The following is a 15,120-nucleotide window of genomic DNA, read 5'->3' on the forward strand; positions in this document are numbered from 1 at the left end:
TGGACTTGCGAAGAGAAGCGGCTGAAGATGATCTTAGGTGCGTGCCCCCGGCGTTTTTCTGACGCCGTTGTGGCTTCTCACATAGGTACAGGGCGCGAGAGCTGGTTTGCGTCTTCATACAAATATTTGACGGGCCTTTTGCCGGTGAATCTATTACAAATATTTATCCTACAGTCTTAAAGCGCATGACTGTAAAGTGCTAAAAAAACAGTAGAAAGGAAAGATGAAGAAGAAAACATGTCCCGGACCCCCAACTCACAGCGGACTACATGCCAAGACCATGTCCCAAGAGGTAGCAGTTCAAACTAAAATAGAGGTGATCAAGACTAGAAAACCATATTTGTCACATTGGCAGCTAATACAGCAAACACATCCCAATATCAGCATAAATCACAAAATACCACTTCAGAAGCAATAGCTACCATATCAATTCTGAAACTTTAATAACATATCACTGCACAGTATAATTATAACATCAAGCAGGATGACATGAGAGTGACCATAGGTACTTACAAAATAAACACATCAAGCACGATCTTACAAAAGCCTGAATCAAGCATACCATAGGTACTATTGACTTTCCTAGTTGTCAAAACCAATTCATCTTCCACAACATTATTATCACCTTCTGATGTCTCACGTGCCAACTTTGGGCTTACCCCAGTAGCTTCAACAGAATCATAACTTAACACGACATACCACTTCAGAACCAGCAGCTACAATACTGACTCAGCAAGAACAGGTTCAGCCGAAATGAGCGACCAGGCGACAGTGACTTCCATTTTACAGAAGCCAATGTCAAGCGTATCATCGCTTAAACCGGCTTTCAAAGGTGTGAAAACCTTCTCTTTTTTCAAGACATTATCAACTTTCCATGCCTTGACAGAAACTTTCAGTTCTCCCCTAATTTCAACAGAAACAACACACCGAGAAAGCTTGATCTTGCCATCACCAGTAACAGGCACTTTCTCACCTCTAGAATCAAGCAAGACAATTTTCTCGTGATCAATACTGGCAGCATTCTTGCCAAAGGTATTCTTGCCATCAGTACCAGTGGTAAAAGCAGCAAATTGACCGTGAAAACCATCTGGCCATGACCCACGAATGACTCTCACAAATATTGTGGCCTCCACAGAGGAAACAATACAGCCAAGTGTAAGCTCCAGTGTGCTAAACTTGCTAGTGTAAGCACAATTATGCAAGCGTGAATATAATTTACCACCGCACGCGTACGGCACAGCTAGGAAGCTTAAGTCTTTATCCTCGGTTTCAGTAGTGCCCTTCACTTTAAGGTCAACCTCAATGATCACAGGATGCGGTGAGAACACCACAACAGCGCGGGTGGGACCTACCAGTACTAAATTTGGATCCTGCATGCAAGCAACACTATTAATGAATAAATAGGAAAACTGGAGCGAAAGAGGTGAATATTAAGCAGCATAATCAATACGGAACAGTATAACAAACGGAAACTGCATAGCATAAATGATGTAGCGTGCATACAAAAAAAGATGGGTGAAACATATTAGCTCAATGCATTAGCGACAAAAAGAATAGGATATTTGTTGTGCGCAAACAATCAAGAGTCATTAAAGGTGTCTTATTTTGAATATTTGTTTGCCAACGCCTTGCAAAAAAAAACTGAAATGTTTTTATGTCAAATTTAGAAGAGAAACGCCAGAAACTATCAACGCGATCATTATATGAAACTAGTTTTGGGGGGGGGGGGGGCATGTAAAGGGCTCTGAGTTCCTAAGGGACTTTGAGTCAGGTGAAAAATTGCAGGCAGCCTGTTCCTTTTGTTATGAATAGTTCTTGTATTCAATAATAGCCCCAATTGGGCAATATATAGAGTACATGAGAGTACACAAAAAGAACTCTACTAATGAATACGTAAAGGATTAGGATTCTATACGCCTAACAACCCCCCCCCCCCCCCCCACACACACACAAAATGCAAGACGTATGCAATAGTGTTGCAATTGAAAATCCTTGGTAACTTGTCGAATCAAGCCAAAGAGGTGCAAAACGAAGCAAATGAGTAGAGTCATGGCGATGACAACAAAAGAATGCCCTTGTGGTCAAGAATCGCAACAAAGTGACGACGAGTAGCAAGATGACAAATAGAAGTCGTCACCAAAGCTACATAAAGTCCAAGATGACAAAAGAATGCCCTAGATCAAAAATTACAAATAAAGCAATAATGAGTAGCAAGACAACAAACGTTGTCACTAAAGCTACAAAAAGGCCTATATAGCACAGTTGCATCAATAATGACAGGAAAGATTAGCCAAACAAAGATGAAATTTGGCTAACCACAAAAAAAAAAAAATCAGCTGTCTTACGAAGGAATTTGTGGGATCGCACGGCATAGATGAACTCAAAAGGAGCAATTATGGACTTGGCGGACACAGTGGAAGCAAAGGAAATACCAAGCAACAGCACTAGCACGACATGGACAAGAACAAAAGCCTTGTAACTGCATGTGATAAAAAAATAGCGCGCACCATCAGACGTGCAGCCAAAAGTGCTGCCCAAGAGCTCCTCCACACGGTGAACAGAGAAATGCACACAGCAGAGCACACAGAAAAGCAGAGCCACGTCCCCATGAAGATCCGGCAGCAGCAGCGACAAAACAGCAACCTCCTCGTGTTGGTGATATCAAAATGAAGATGTGTAGCACCAGACAGAAGGACAAGGCCACCCTCAGGAGTTGAGATCGCTCCCCTGGGGGGTGGGCCTAGATCCGGCGGTGGTGGTGGCTAAAGAAGAGAAAATCCTAACCTTGTCTCTGGTACCATGTTATGAATAGTACTTGTATTCAATAATAGCCTCCAATGGGGCAATATATAGAGTATATGAGAGAGTGCACAAAAATGACTCTAATAACAAATACGTAAAGGACTCTACTAATAAAAACATAAGGGACTAGGATTCTATACTCCTAACACCTTCATCCCAATATTACGGAGGTAAGAGGTTAATAACTTCAGTCAATGTGCTAAATCAGTAATAGTCGAGTCCAACACATGTGCCGCTAGTTTGAATTAATAATTAGTTTTTTTACGAATGAATTTGTAATTAGTCGAGTCTGACTTGTGTTGTGTTCAGAAATGGTAATTTCTTTGTGATCAAACCATAGACATATGACTGGTTTTTATGATATGCATGTCATATGTTCCTCTCCTTGCTTGTTTACACATAGGTTGAGCTGTCTGTCTACATGATTCCAATGCAAGCAAAAGGCATAGCAATTCTACGCGCACATGAGCCATGGTAATTTCTAGGAAGCAATCATATCTGATCACTATGTGTAACAGGCTCTCTACTATAAACTCATTAAAGGTGGTCATCGACAGAATTCAATGAGCGCAGAGACACTACGAGTGTGTAAAGCAACATGGTAATTAACTCTACGCATGCCTGCATGATAATGAAAATCAGGAAGGCAGACATGTGCATGGGAAAGTTGGTAGAAAATTATAATAGCTGTCTTAGGCCGCATAGAATGAGGCAAACAAAACAAAGAATGACGCATAAGAAATGCTACAAACCTCTTTGGTGAGGGTTTGGCAGTTATCCCTTGTGCGGTAGAAGATAATGTTGCGATTATGGTCAATGTTGTCGCGCATGGCAACCATACCGAACACATCAAGCGGCCACTGTAATGTAAAGGGCAATAAACAATATAAAGTGAGGCAATCTTGGGGGAAAAACAGACAGACAAAGCATCTAAGCCAGTAGGCACTGAGAAAAATTCAGTTGGAGTTGCTGATTGTTCTAATGGCAGCACTCCTAGCAAGTCAATCTCTCGTGCTGTCATCACCATCATTACTGAGTTCTGGGTTGCAAGATGGGGCAAAGGTGGACCAGCGGGTACACCAAAAAGGCAACCCTTTCCCCATCCAAAAGCCTGCAAAATCTGCTCATTCCCACTGAAAGAACCCCTCTCGTGACTTTTACCATGGTAAGAAACCTGGTGTGTTAACCGAGTGTTCGCCACAAAATCGTGCTCTTGATTTGGGCAATGTTACTAGCCATTGTCATCCAAAATACCATAAACCCCAATCCTCTCTGCCACCAAGACCACAGAACCCAATGAATCAACATACTCTTGGTGGACCTGGTAGACACTAAATACCAGGATCTTGGCGGTCCGCCGGACCGTTGTTACAATGAAATGCTTTCTGAACAAGCTTTTTTATCTCGTCTTCAGTAATGCCTCTCATTAAAGCCAAATCATGCTTGATCAACATAATCTCCCCATGATGTCCAACCAGATCATCCATTGTCTTTAGATTATGATGCGTTACACACCATTCAGGCAGCTGATAATTTGAGTCCAGGCAGCCGATGAGATGACCCAACAACACTTCACTCCCCAACTGATTCCAGTTAGTAATGTTTTCCCACAGTAGATCCGAGAGAATGTGAGGATCCATGCCTGTCGAGACCCTCATCATCATTTCCCTGTACATTGATCTGAGTCTTGACGGCTCACAGACCATTGTACTGAACCTGTTGCAAGCTCTCATTATGTCACGGCTTGGCACCGGGTTGTCTTGGAAGGTTGCCATGGTAAGCAACATATCTTCAGCAGCCGTGAAGCCCCCTGGTGTAATTTGTTCCCTACAAAGAACAGAGAGCATCAGAACACCAGAAACAGGGCATCCGAACATTTAAAAGAATAGAAAAGCACAAGTCAAATAGGCAACGAATCACTTACTTTGGGCCATACATACACGAAATCCCACTGTCCTGAGCATCAAGAAACGCCGGCACCTCCATATCCGTGCCTCTGAAGCGGTACCAGGTTCCCCAACCTGGTACCCTGCCTTGTGGTGTTTTGTTTTTCTTCTTTTCGCTGGAGGATGCCATGCCTTGCATTCTTTTCTCCTCAAGAAGTGCCTCATTTGGACTCAGAACCAGGCGACGGCGAAAAGCCACAAAATATAGGTCAGTATCTCTAATCATGCAGTCAACGTTGTAGGTTGGGTTCTGTCCATTGATGAGCCTGATAATATAGTGGCTGCTCATCCGGGTCTAGGGATTTTCGATTGGAGTAACAGGTACTTCATAAGGACCAACTGTGAACGGCGCCAGTTTTCGCTGCCTAGACTTCATGAAAAAAAGCATTCGGTTGTACACAGTAGCTCTTTCGCTTTCTGCAATGTCATACACATAAATAGGCATATCCTGCACGATGGTTTTATAAGCCGGGATGCTCTTAATTAACATCGTGCTCCTAAACAAATGATTAACACCATTCATGATGTCCTATTAACTACAAAAAGAAAAACAAATGGTCTAGTGCAGTGATAATTCAACTATTAGACCCGTGAGAGAACCACATATATAATAAAAATCGAAAAATTAACTTCACATTTGTTCAAAACAACTACTATTTGTGAGCTAGATCAGTAACTTCACCTAAGGAAAATGAGCACTTACTTCCACGCTATCCTGCCGCGGGCAAAAGAGCTTGTCATCAGGCGGACGCTGAGGCGGAGGCCCTGGAGGCGGAGGGGGAGGAGGAGCTGCTGCTGCTGCCACCATCTGCATATGTGAAACATCAGTATTAAATAAGTTAATAGGCCATCACAAAAGAAAAACAAACGAGTGAAACAAGAAAAAAAAAAAGCTAACCGTTCTAGGGAAGTCAGTATTAAAAGAATTAATCGGCCATCTAAAAAAAGAACAATGTTAATAAGTGGCTCCGATCCACGCTACACGGTTCGCGAACAGTGGTGGACCCAGGAATAAAGCAAGGGGTGCTAATTACCACGTACTAAAATTCGCATTAGTTGCCAATTTAAAGATGTGCTACCAAAAGCATAATGCTACTGACACAAACATGTAGAGATATGAAAATTGACAATGACATAGAAAAAAGCATTCTACCTAGATAAATACCAATTAACGAAGGTGAAAGCAAGCAAGAAAGTAGACAAGGAGATTACTAGTGTAAGACAGAGTCAAGAAGCTGAAGCAGCTCCCAATTATATAAATGAACCACAGGATTGCAATTGACTACAAGAAAAATGCTCCAGTAGGAAAAGTGGACCACACCACCAGCTTACTTAAAACAGAAAACAAGGGGGAACGAAAGAGGTGGTAGAACTCAGGTTACCATAAGATATGTTTTCAGGTCTTTCCCAGAAGCAACCTTGCGCAATGTAAAGAAAGCCTCATTGATTTCTTTCCTCGCAATATGAGTGAACTTCAGGCATTATACTTCAGATAGAATGACCTATGAGAACTTGGGAGGAGACCTAAAATTGCAAGGATGCTATATCATTTAATTTCCCAAAATATAATTACATCATAGGTAAGATCCTCATAAATTTTCTACAATTTGCCAAATAAGATTGAATTGGTCATTCTGTTGTCTCCACTAACTAAATGACAATCAAGGCTCCTTTAATATAGATGTTTCATAGCATCTGAAATACTCCATCCGTCCCAAACATATAGGGCGTATTAGGATTTGGAAAAGTCAAACTTCGTAAATTTTGACCAACAATTAGTCAAATTATACGCATGTTTTAATGTACAAAAATTGTATCAATAGATCCGTATTTCATAGATCTTTTAATACGATATTGATTTTGTAGCAATTGATAATATATTGCAAAATAAATTAATGGTAAAAATATACTTTCAAAAAATTCCAAATCCTAATACGCCCTATATTTTGGGACGGACGAAGTATCATGGAAGCTTTATCGAACAGATAGAACTATGAATGACTCGTATAACTAAGATCTAGGATTGTACATTTGCATAGAAAACTTTTTTTTTATCGGAGAACAAGCTCTGCTTCTATTGAAAGCAAATAACAGTTGTACAAGGACCACAAACTCAACACACCGCAAACAGCAAAAGAGGATCAACGACGCATACCGGCCAAGTTAGTATAGAAACTAGATTCATTTAATAACTAGTAGAGAAACTTTATTGGGAATATGACAGCAGAAATGGAAATATGGAGCCAAATATGCGAGTTTTATTCGATAGCTTGCCTACTGTAACTACTTCTGATAGCATTACTTTTGCATAGATAGATAGTGGTGCATCATGCATCTTAAACACAAAGAAGACTTACTAAATTGATTATTCTTCTATGGAATCACAAATATTACTCTCGGACCATAAAGTCTGGGCGTCACGCACCCACGCGTCCAGCTACCAGAATTTCAATCGGAACAAGAATTCAAGATCGAGTCTTCACAAGCTGTATACCTGAAAGTCCTGAACCCAGAACCCCTGTAAGAGATGCACAGAACCAAGATCTTGTTAGCTCACAGCAAAGCATAAAACTTTCAAAGCAAGAAAGTAAAAAACAACGAATTTTGATCAAGAAACGTAAGGATTGTTTGGCAGAGCTCTAGCTCCAAGAATGTTTGGAGCAAGGTATCTGTAGCCCAGAAATTCGTGAAACTAGAGCTCGGAGTGTTTATACAGTTCATCTTGTTTACATTCTAAACTAAAAATATATAATTAAATCAATTTATATTCACCTACAAACATCAGATCTGATGTAGCCAGAGCTCTACCCATCAGGGTCTAAGATCACCAAACCGAATGCGCAGCCCCGGGCGTTAGAGTCTTAGAGATCCGCACAACACAACCCGACGAGCTGCCGACCCAAGTCGCACTGCCGTGGCCCATGGGGGGCGCACGGGAGCTGCTTCCTTTGGACTGCGCACCAAAAATCCCCACCTTTTTCATTTGTGGGTAACCAAAACACCAAACAAATCATCAAAAACCTCAACTTCTAGCAAAATACACGATCCATACCCAACAATGGACTGGGATGGATTCTCCCAACGGAGAGCACATAAAACAGTAAATTTCCCTCAAAAAGAATATCAATTTTTGTAGTAAAAAAACACAAGAATGTCTCAATGCCAAGAAACTGGTCGGGAATAGACAACCGCGAGGAGCCGAGGACCGTACCACTGCTTTTGGGAGTAGGGACAGACGCCGCTTCCGCCGTTCCAAGCTTCGTTGTCCTCTCCTCCTAGAAGTTGGACCGGTCCTGGTCGCACAGTGAAAACCGAAGCCCTAAGAGACAGGAACCGGAGGGGCATTTTTACTGGGAGTGTTGTACGGCCATTGTTGGCTGGTTGGTGATCGACCACCCAAGAGGCTTTAAGATTCGAGTTGCTGGGTCCCAGTTCATCCGCTCAATTATTTGGTCTAGGGTCTCAGTCTTCTGCTATTGACTCAAGTTAAAACACGTTCCTTAACTCTTAAATACAGTGGTGCACTCATTTAGGCCAGTTCCAATAAACTAGCGAACTCTTGATAAGCAGCTTCCCCTCCACTTGGCAGCAAATTTGTAAACAAAGACCTTCCTTCTCAGACCACCTCAACGCCGGACACTGTCACCGCAAACCATAAAAAAACACAAACTTCTCCACACCTCTCCGCCGATGAATACGGGTGGATGGCTACGGCGAAGACCTCGGTGTGGTGGGCCATCACGAACTGTCAGGTTCTCCGTGGCGTTTCGATTGCCTCTGAACTGAATAGCCATGTTGTTGCACTATTCGTTTTCGATGTTTTGGTGGATCCGTGGCTATCCTCGAGGATTAGTAAACCGTTAATTTTATAAATATATGATTAGAGTTAGTGACGGAGTCAAAATTTCATCGCTGAGGGTGTCTATTGGAAATTTTTTAATTCAATATATAAGTATAAAGTTTGTTAAAAGTATAATTTAAATATATTAAAATTTTACAAGTAAAACTAAATCATGATTTGACTATAGCAATGCTGGAAATTTCATATTACTTTAAGAAATTACAGCTAATTAGTTGTCATTATCTGAACCACTACTAACTAAGAGTATAATAAATTGAACATCTTAAGATATCAGATCCTTGGAGTCTTTATCTGATAAGGTAATGGCAACTCTAAAACATTTCTGTAAAATCTTATTTTGGTAGTAAAATGCAACATCAGTAGGTGAGTAGATACTAGCACAGAGCACTGAATAATAAGAAAAAGAATGAGCTAGCGATTATCTTAAAGAAACTTAGAAGGATATATTGAGATCAGCAAACGCATTGAACTTACAAAAATCCAGATAACAATTGAAAAACAACACAGCGTATACCTAGCCAATCTCTTCTAGTCTCCGTGGTTCATGTTCTTATCTTCTTGAGTTTGCGGCCGAAGCCTTACGGAGAGAAGTAAAATGAATAACTAATCCCTGATGAACTTTCTAAAATTTGGGTGTGCCAGATCGAGCATCAGAAGATAGAGATTTATACAAGTTCAAACCTCTTACAGATAATAGCTCTATATCATATGTCCTTTATTGATCTCGAGAAAGATTATAAGGCCATCTCTAGCAGAGTCTGCATTTTTAGATCCGGCTGCTACACTGATTTTGCGGGGGGGTACTGTAGCAGCTTTAGCGGAGTCGGTATCCGGTGCTACAGTGTCGCTACAGTACTGCGGAGAGAGGAAGGACCCAGCAACTTTGCGGAACTACTGTAGCACCCGTAACACTGTAGCGGTACTGTAGCGACAGTGCTACAAAGGAGACTTCAAGTGGAAGGAGAGAAAACAATGCTGGTTACTGTAGCAGTACTGTTCACAGAGTCTGGCAGCGGGTCCGGAGAGAGAGAAAAGAGGAGTAGAAGGTAGAAAATAGGGTAGCTGTTGGAGATGAACAAATAGGGGATGCTGTAATAGTATTTTAGAGGATGAAAATTTGAGGTAGCTGCTGGAGATGGCCTAAGGGAGGTTTTGGCTAGCCTAGATGGAATATAAACCTAGTCGAAGGTTTCTCGTGTGTAGTCTCGACGAGATGTTAATGTAGATCGCGATTGCAGAAGGCTTGAGGCTTGTTGAGCGCTTGTTACTTCTTTTCCGACTTGTCCTCCGTAGGATCTTCTGGCTACGTGTGTGTATATATATATAGTAGTTGATATGTAGCCTCCAGTCTCTTCTTCGAGTAGGATTATGTCTTCCTTAAACTTAAGGATATATTTCCTTATTTAAGGAGTATCTTAACATCTGCGAATAATTTTTATACGTCCAAAGACTACTTTCTTAGATACAATCGTATGCTTTAGAACCCAAAAAACTCTAGAGGATTCGTATAAATATAGGACAGTCATGTACAATAATTTTATACTACTCATCATCCAAGATAATAGCGGTGGAATCTCAGGGTTCCGAAGTTTCCTTTTCGGAGTTGCATTTCACCTTAGGCTTGTAAATTTTGCTGGTTTTTTGCAAGGTTATCCCGGTGTTAATGGTGTCAGTTGGGAAAAGTGATGTTGGATGTTTTGGTTTGTTCGGTGGGGTTCTACACATTTGTGTGCTCTTGACGTGATGACAGGGGCGAGGTGCGAAAATTCTTTTTCACACGCGTTGTCTGGATCACGTCGCCTCCCTGACAGGCATACTTTCCATTTTTGGATATTTTTTTTCCAAAACTTTTCTCATTAACTTTATTCGGATAACTTATTCGAAAATTTTTCCAAAAATAGAAAGATGCGGGAGGGAAAATTTTCCAAAAATAAAAAGTGGAGGCGACTGTCTGAAAAGTTGCTAGTTGGGCTCCTAGCGCGCGCGTTTTAGAAGGGCCCGGCGAGGTGGTATTTGAGGGGGATCGTCCGGTGCCATCATGGACTCTGTTGTGTTTATTTTGTTATTGTTGGTGGACCTGCTTATTTATATGGCTTTGATTATATTTGCATGATATGATTTTGAAGGTTCTAATAGTCATGATTTTTTCCTTTAATAAAGTAGGTTGATCGTTCCCATGGTCTTGGGTTTCTGTGTGATTCAAAACTAAATTTTATCTTATTTTTCTTAAGATTTATCTAGTATTTGAACAAGTGTTTATTACAAGCACGTGTGCTACTTGCCAATAGGGGTGGAAACTAGCCCAAGCCGAGTCAAGATCAAGCTGAAATAATGGCTCGGCTCAGGCTCGGTTGGCTCGCAAACCAGGAGTGCTAGGGTTTTCATTTTGCATTCTCTTCTGCCATTCTGTTCTGTTAGACTAATTCAGGTATGAGCATGAACATTTCAGCTGATATATTAGGCTACCAACAGACAGTCGACAGCCAAGAACAAGTGAGGAAGGCTCAATGATTTGATGGTCACATATTGAGTACATAATAATAAGGAGCATGATATGTCAATAGCATAGCATCATCCTGTGTTTGACAGTGCTGGTCATGCCATACTGTCATGGCAACAGAACAACACAAATGAATTAAAACTACAAATGCAACAAAACAACATCATAGCATCATCCTGTGTTTGACCATGCCACAATGCAACGGAACAACACAACTTACTACTTACCTTAGTGTCATACAGCAGGTCATACCATATTGTCATGGCAACACTGCAAAAGGCAGGTCCATACCATACAGCAGTCACCAGGTCATACAGCACACAACAATGACAGGCTAATAGCCAATTAGCCATATAGGCATACAACATCCATGCAGGCATACGAGTGGCAGCGATATGGGCAGAGAGGCGGCGAGACTAGGGGCTACGACCTGCGGAGAGGCGGCGGGCAGCGACAGCGGCGGGCGGAGAGGCGGTGGCACGACAGGAATATGATCGGGAGTGAGGTTGTGGGCATGTTCGGGACCTGAGGCCTGAGGGGTGAGGGGTGAGGGCGACGCATCTCTGGACTGGGAGTATAGGAGATTGGGATTAGTAGTTGGAGCTTGAAGTTGGAACCCTAAAGGCCTAGCGCTGGGCTCTATGGGCTAGGCCGGCAACCGAGTCATCAAGCCGCTCGCGAGCTAGTTCGGGTTCGGCTCATTCGGCCACCGAGCTGGGAAGGCGGCTCGAGCTCGGTTCGTTTGGTCACCAAGCCGAGCCTATTCGAGCCCAAGTTGTCTCACAAGCCTCGAGCTTTATTTTCAGCCCTACTTGTCAATGACGTTATGTTTATTCTTATGAGCAATAATGAAATCATTTTTTCTATTAATGGGTAATGAAAGAGTTATTTGTACTGTTTTAATTAGCATTCCCAACTGTAAGATCTACATATGATTGTTCATTGTGTTCAAGAATGAGTTTATACTACTACAGTCTTTAAGGTTTGTGCCTAGAATATTCTTCTGCCAACTGGCCAGCAGACTGCGTGGGTGGGGACTGGGGAAGGAGGACAGGGCGGGCGAGGTGGGTGGGGATTGGGGAAGGAGGACGAACCGGTCTGGGTTTATTCGGTTTTGTGAGAGTTTCTTCTGTTCTTTTTATGTTTTTTATTAGGCGGGGTCGGAAGTGGGTGGGAAGGTGACATAGGAAGCAAGTTGTACTTTATATAATATGACATAGATTCTCCGTTAGACAGTATCCTTTTACCTCTTTGTTTTGGTTATGACGGCTGATGGATTACGCAGGTCTGTAAATATGGAAGGATGTAGAGCAAGCCAGCGCAATTGTCGCAACATATGTTACTATCAGAAGTACATATGCTAGATTGTAAATTCAATGCAGGTTATCAAGAGTGACAATGGTAAAGTTGATGTCAAAGCACACTAATCTAAAATGTTATTTCCGTCTTTGTGATTTCAGTATAAATCTATTGGGGTTACAATGCAGTAGCAAAGCTAATAGAAAATTCGCCCATATACACTGTTAGATAAATGCAAGTAAAATAGAATCAAAGATATTGAAGAGAGAAAAAACCCTTCATATGTCTATTTTTCTGAATGATCTATTGCTACCTTTCTATATTTCACTATTTTTTTTGATAAGTTCCTTCTTTTTTTCCTTATTGCACTTGCAGTCATTAGCAGTTAGCAGTCACCTAAATAGTTGAATGCTTTCCTTTCTCACAATAATTTGTTTAGTGTTAGCAATAGATCAACCAAACGAGAAAAAGAAAACGGTGTCACAAGCATGAGATACGCATTCGCTTTTACCTTATTGGAATGTTAGGCATTGTTTATCAAACTAAGAAACAAACATTTTTATCTACAATTCAGCAGTGAAGCTAATTTGCAAGTTTCAACATTGTTCTTCATTTGACCAAGATGATGGCTGCAACCATGCAAAAATTTAAGTGCTTCCACACACCAATGGCAATGCTGCTCCTACCAAAGGCACCATGTTTCTTCTATTAAATTAAGATAACACAAAGTATCATGTTGCTCTAAATTTCTTGGAACACCATCAAATCTATCTTTAAATAAGTGAAAGATAATGTTTGCTGATGACATATAGCATCTAAGACCAAATAAAACCTTTATAATTCACTTCACATCTTCTAATTAGAAAATAAATCAGATCAAGCGTCTTAATACATATGCAAAAAAAAACAGTATTGGCCCACCATTGATTACAAAATTTAGCTTTTATGAATCGTTGTTGGTTTGATACGAATAATAGCAGTTGTTTCAGTACGTTAATAGGCTATTTTTTATACTATATCTCTAGCTCGTGAAATTCTCGAGCTAAAATATAGATGCATATGATGTGTTTCATTTTGCTTTGTTGCTGATTGAAGATTTGATTGACCGCTTATACATCAACACTATTTCTTTCTTGTTTTTGTATATAAACATGTTGCGCGTATCATTTAGAAAAGGAAATATGGGTTAATTCATGCCAAGGTTATGTGTAAGTTTTCATAGTACTTCATCTTGACCACCGTTGTACAATGCATTACAAATGAAATGAAAGGCATAAAAGATGAAGTTTGCTGGAACATCTCCAACCTAACGGCTAGAAACAAGGAATTAACATATTCAGGTTGTAAAGTTTGAACCAAAATATTTCTATCTTGCAAATTGATAGGGTGAGAGGAGAAACATATAGCTTAAAACAATGATATCCTTTTTGTAATTGTGTAATTTAACATTCTTATAAGTCACAAGCATACACATATTGACATATGACGCCACACTAAATAGATGCTCTTTGTCTTTGATGCGAGTTTCATGTGTATGTTTCAGTCATGTTTGCTGATTATATTATCCTGATGTGTAATGTGTGTTCATTTGCTTGTATAGTGTGATTAACGAGAAGTTGCTTGGGCAATTACTAATGCTACATCTGGTGGGACACATGATCAGATAAAGTACCCTTTTACAAGAAGATCAGCATAGAATCACAGTCACAAAAAGGTATATTTGGATTCCTTGCTCACCTAAAGTTGCCAGACAGAGAAAAACTAGCTCACTTGGGCAATAGCTCATGGATGCAAAAATAGATACATATGATCATCAAAGAATTATACTTCTTTAGGAAAGTGTAGCAAATGGGTTATCTGAAATGTTAGTATTCTCACAAATTGATTATAGACTTATTGCACACTCTAACCTCGGCGACGGTCATATGATGCGCCAATGGCGCTTTATTTTCTAGTATAATATATTCATGCATAATTTGTCCATTTACAATTCTCATATGGATAAGATATTTAATATATTAACACAATAATTTACACACATAAAACACTCACTCATATTTGTGGCTTCTCCGCACAGCAAATCACTCTAAAAATATTCGCTCGAAATGTACAACTTTTCACGCGTTCATTAGCCTCTTTTCTACTTCTTCACTCCCTCTCTCCACTCATGGGGTGTGCTAACATGTACACGTGTGTCACTCCTTAAATTTTATCAAACTATTTGATCAATTTACTGAACTTATCATTCGGCCTATGCCGTCTGGACTTTCTGAACATATTCTTCAGAGAACCTAACAATTGCTCCCTCCTTGAGAACCTGATAAACAATAAATAGCAAGATCTTTGCGGTCCGCCTATTTTTACATTTGCTCAAAACAAACACATATTTTTACAATTTTTTGATTTAAAAAATATAAAAATAAATAATTCCCACAGCTGCGCGTGGCTAGCAAGAGCCTATTGGTTCCAGTTTGGGGTGCACCAAAAAGCGGAACGGTGAAGATCTACACGTAGCGCTGAAAAATACTTGCGAGACAATGCTGAATTATCGGGACCATATCTTTTGGAATAGACGGTGTAGATCAAATGCAAGGTCGGGCTTCACTTCGAATGTGCATAAATACATGATTCTTCAGGTGCCTAGCAGTAATTGTTCCCGCGTGACGTCAGCGTTACCCACTGACAGATGGACCCACAAGTCAGCTGCCCTT

General features: G+C 40.6%; 1 protein-coding gene across 7 annotated transcripts; it reads right to left on the reverse strand.

The window, feature by feature from the left end:
• Positions 1 to 322: 322 nt before the first annotated feature.
• LOC133891293 (uncharacterized) lies at positions 323 to 8,087 on the reverse strand. 7 transcript variants are annotated; one of them, XM_062332009.1, is made up of 6 exons: positions 7,960 to 8,086; positions 7,106 to 7,266; positions 6,131 to 6,272; positions 4,727 to 5,556; positions 3,555 to 4,629; positions 323 to 1,370 (listed from the first exon to the last, which is right to left on the reverse strand). In XM_062332009.1, exons 5-6 carry the CDS (start codon positions 3,639 to 3,641, stop codon positions 717 to 719), a joined length of 741 nt encoding a protein of 246 aa, XP_062187993.1. In that variant the 5' UTR covers positions 3,642 to 4,629; positions 4,727 to 5,556; positions 6,131 to 6,272; positions 7,106 to 7,266; positions 7,960 to 8,086; the 3' UTR covers positions 323 to 716. The 7 variants fall into 7 exon arrangements, with proteins under 7 accessions (XP_062187993.1, XP_062187992.1, XP_062187987.1 ...); XM_062332003.1 differs by lacking the exon at positions 323 to 1,370 and having other exon boundaries at positions 3,610 to 4,629; positions 7,960 to 8,087; XM_062332006.1 differs by lacking the exon at positions 323 to 1,370 and having other exon boundaries at positions 3,610 to 4,629; positions 7,243 to 7,266; positions 7,960 to 8,081.
• Positions 8,088 to 15,120: the final 7,033 nt, after the last annotated feature.

Source organism: Phragmites australis, chromosome 14, assembly GCF_958298935.1.
Source record: "Phragmites australis chromosome 14, lpPhrAust1.1, whole genome shotgun sequence".
Taxonomy (NCBI): domain Eukaryota; kingdom Viridiplantae; phylum Streptophyta; class Magnoliopsida; order Poales; family Poaceae; genus Phragmites; species Phragmites australis.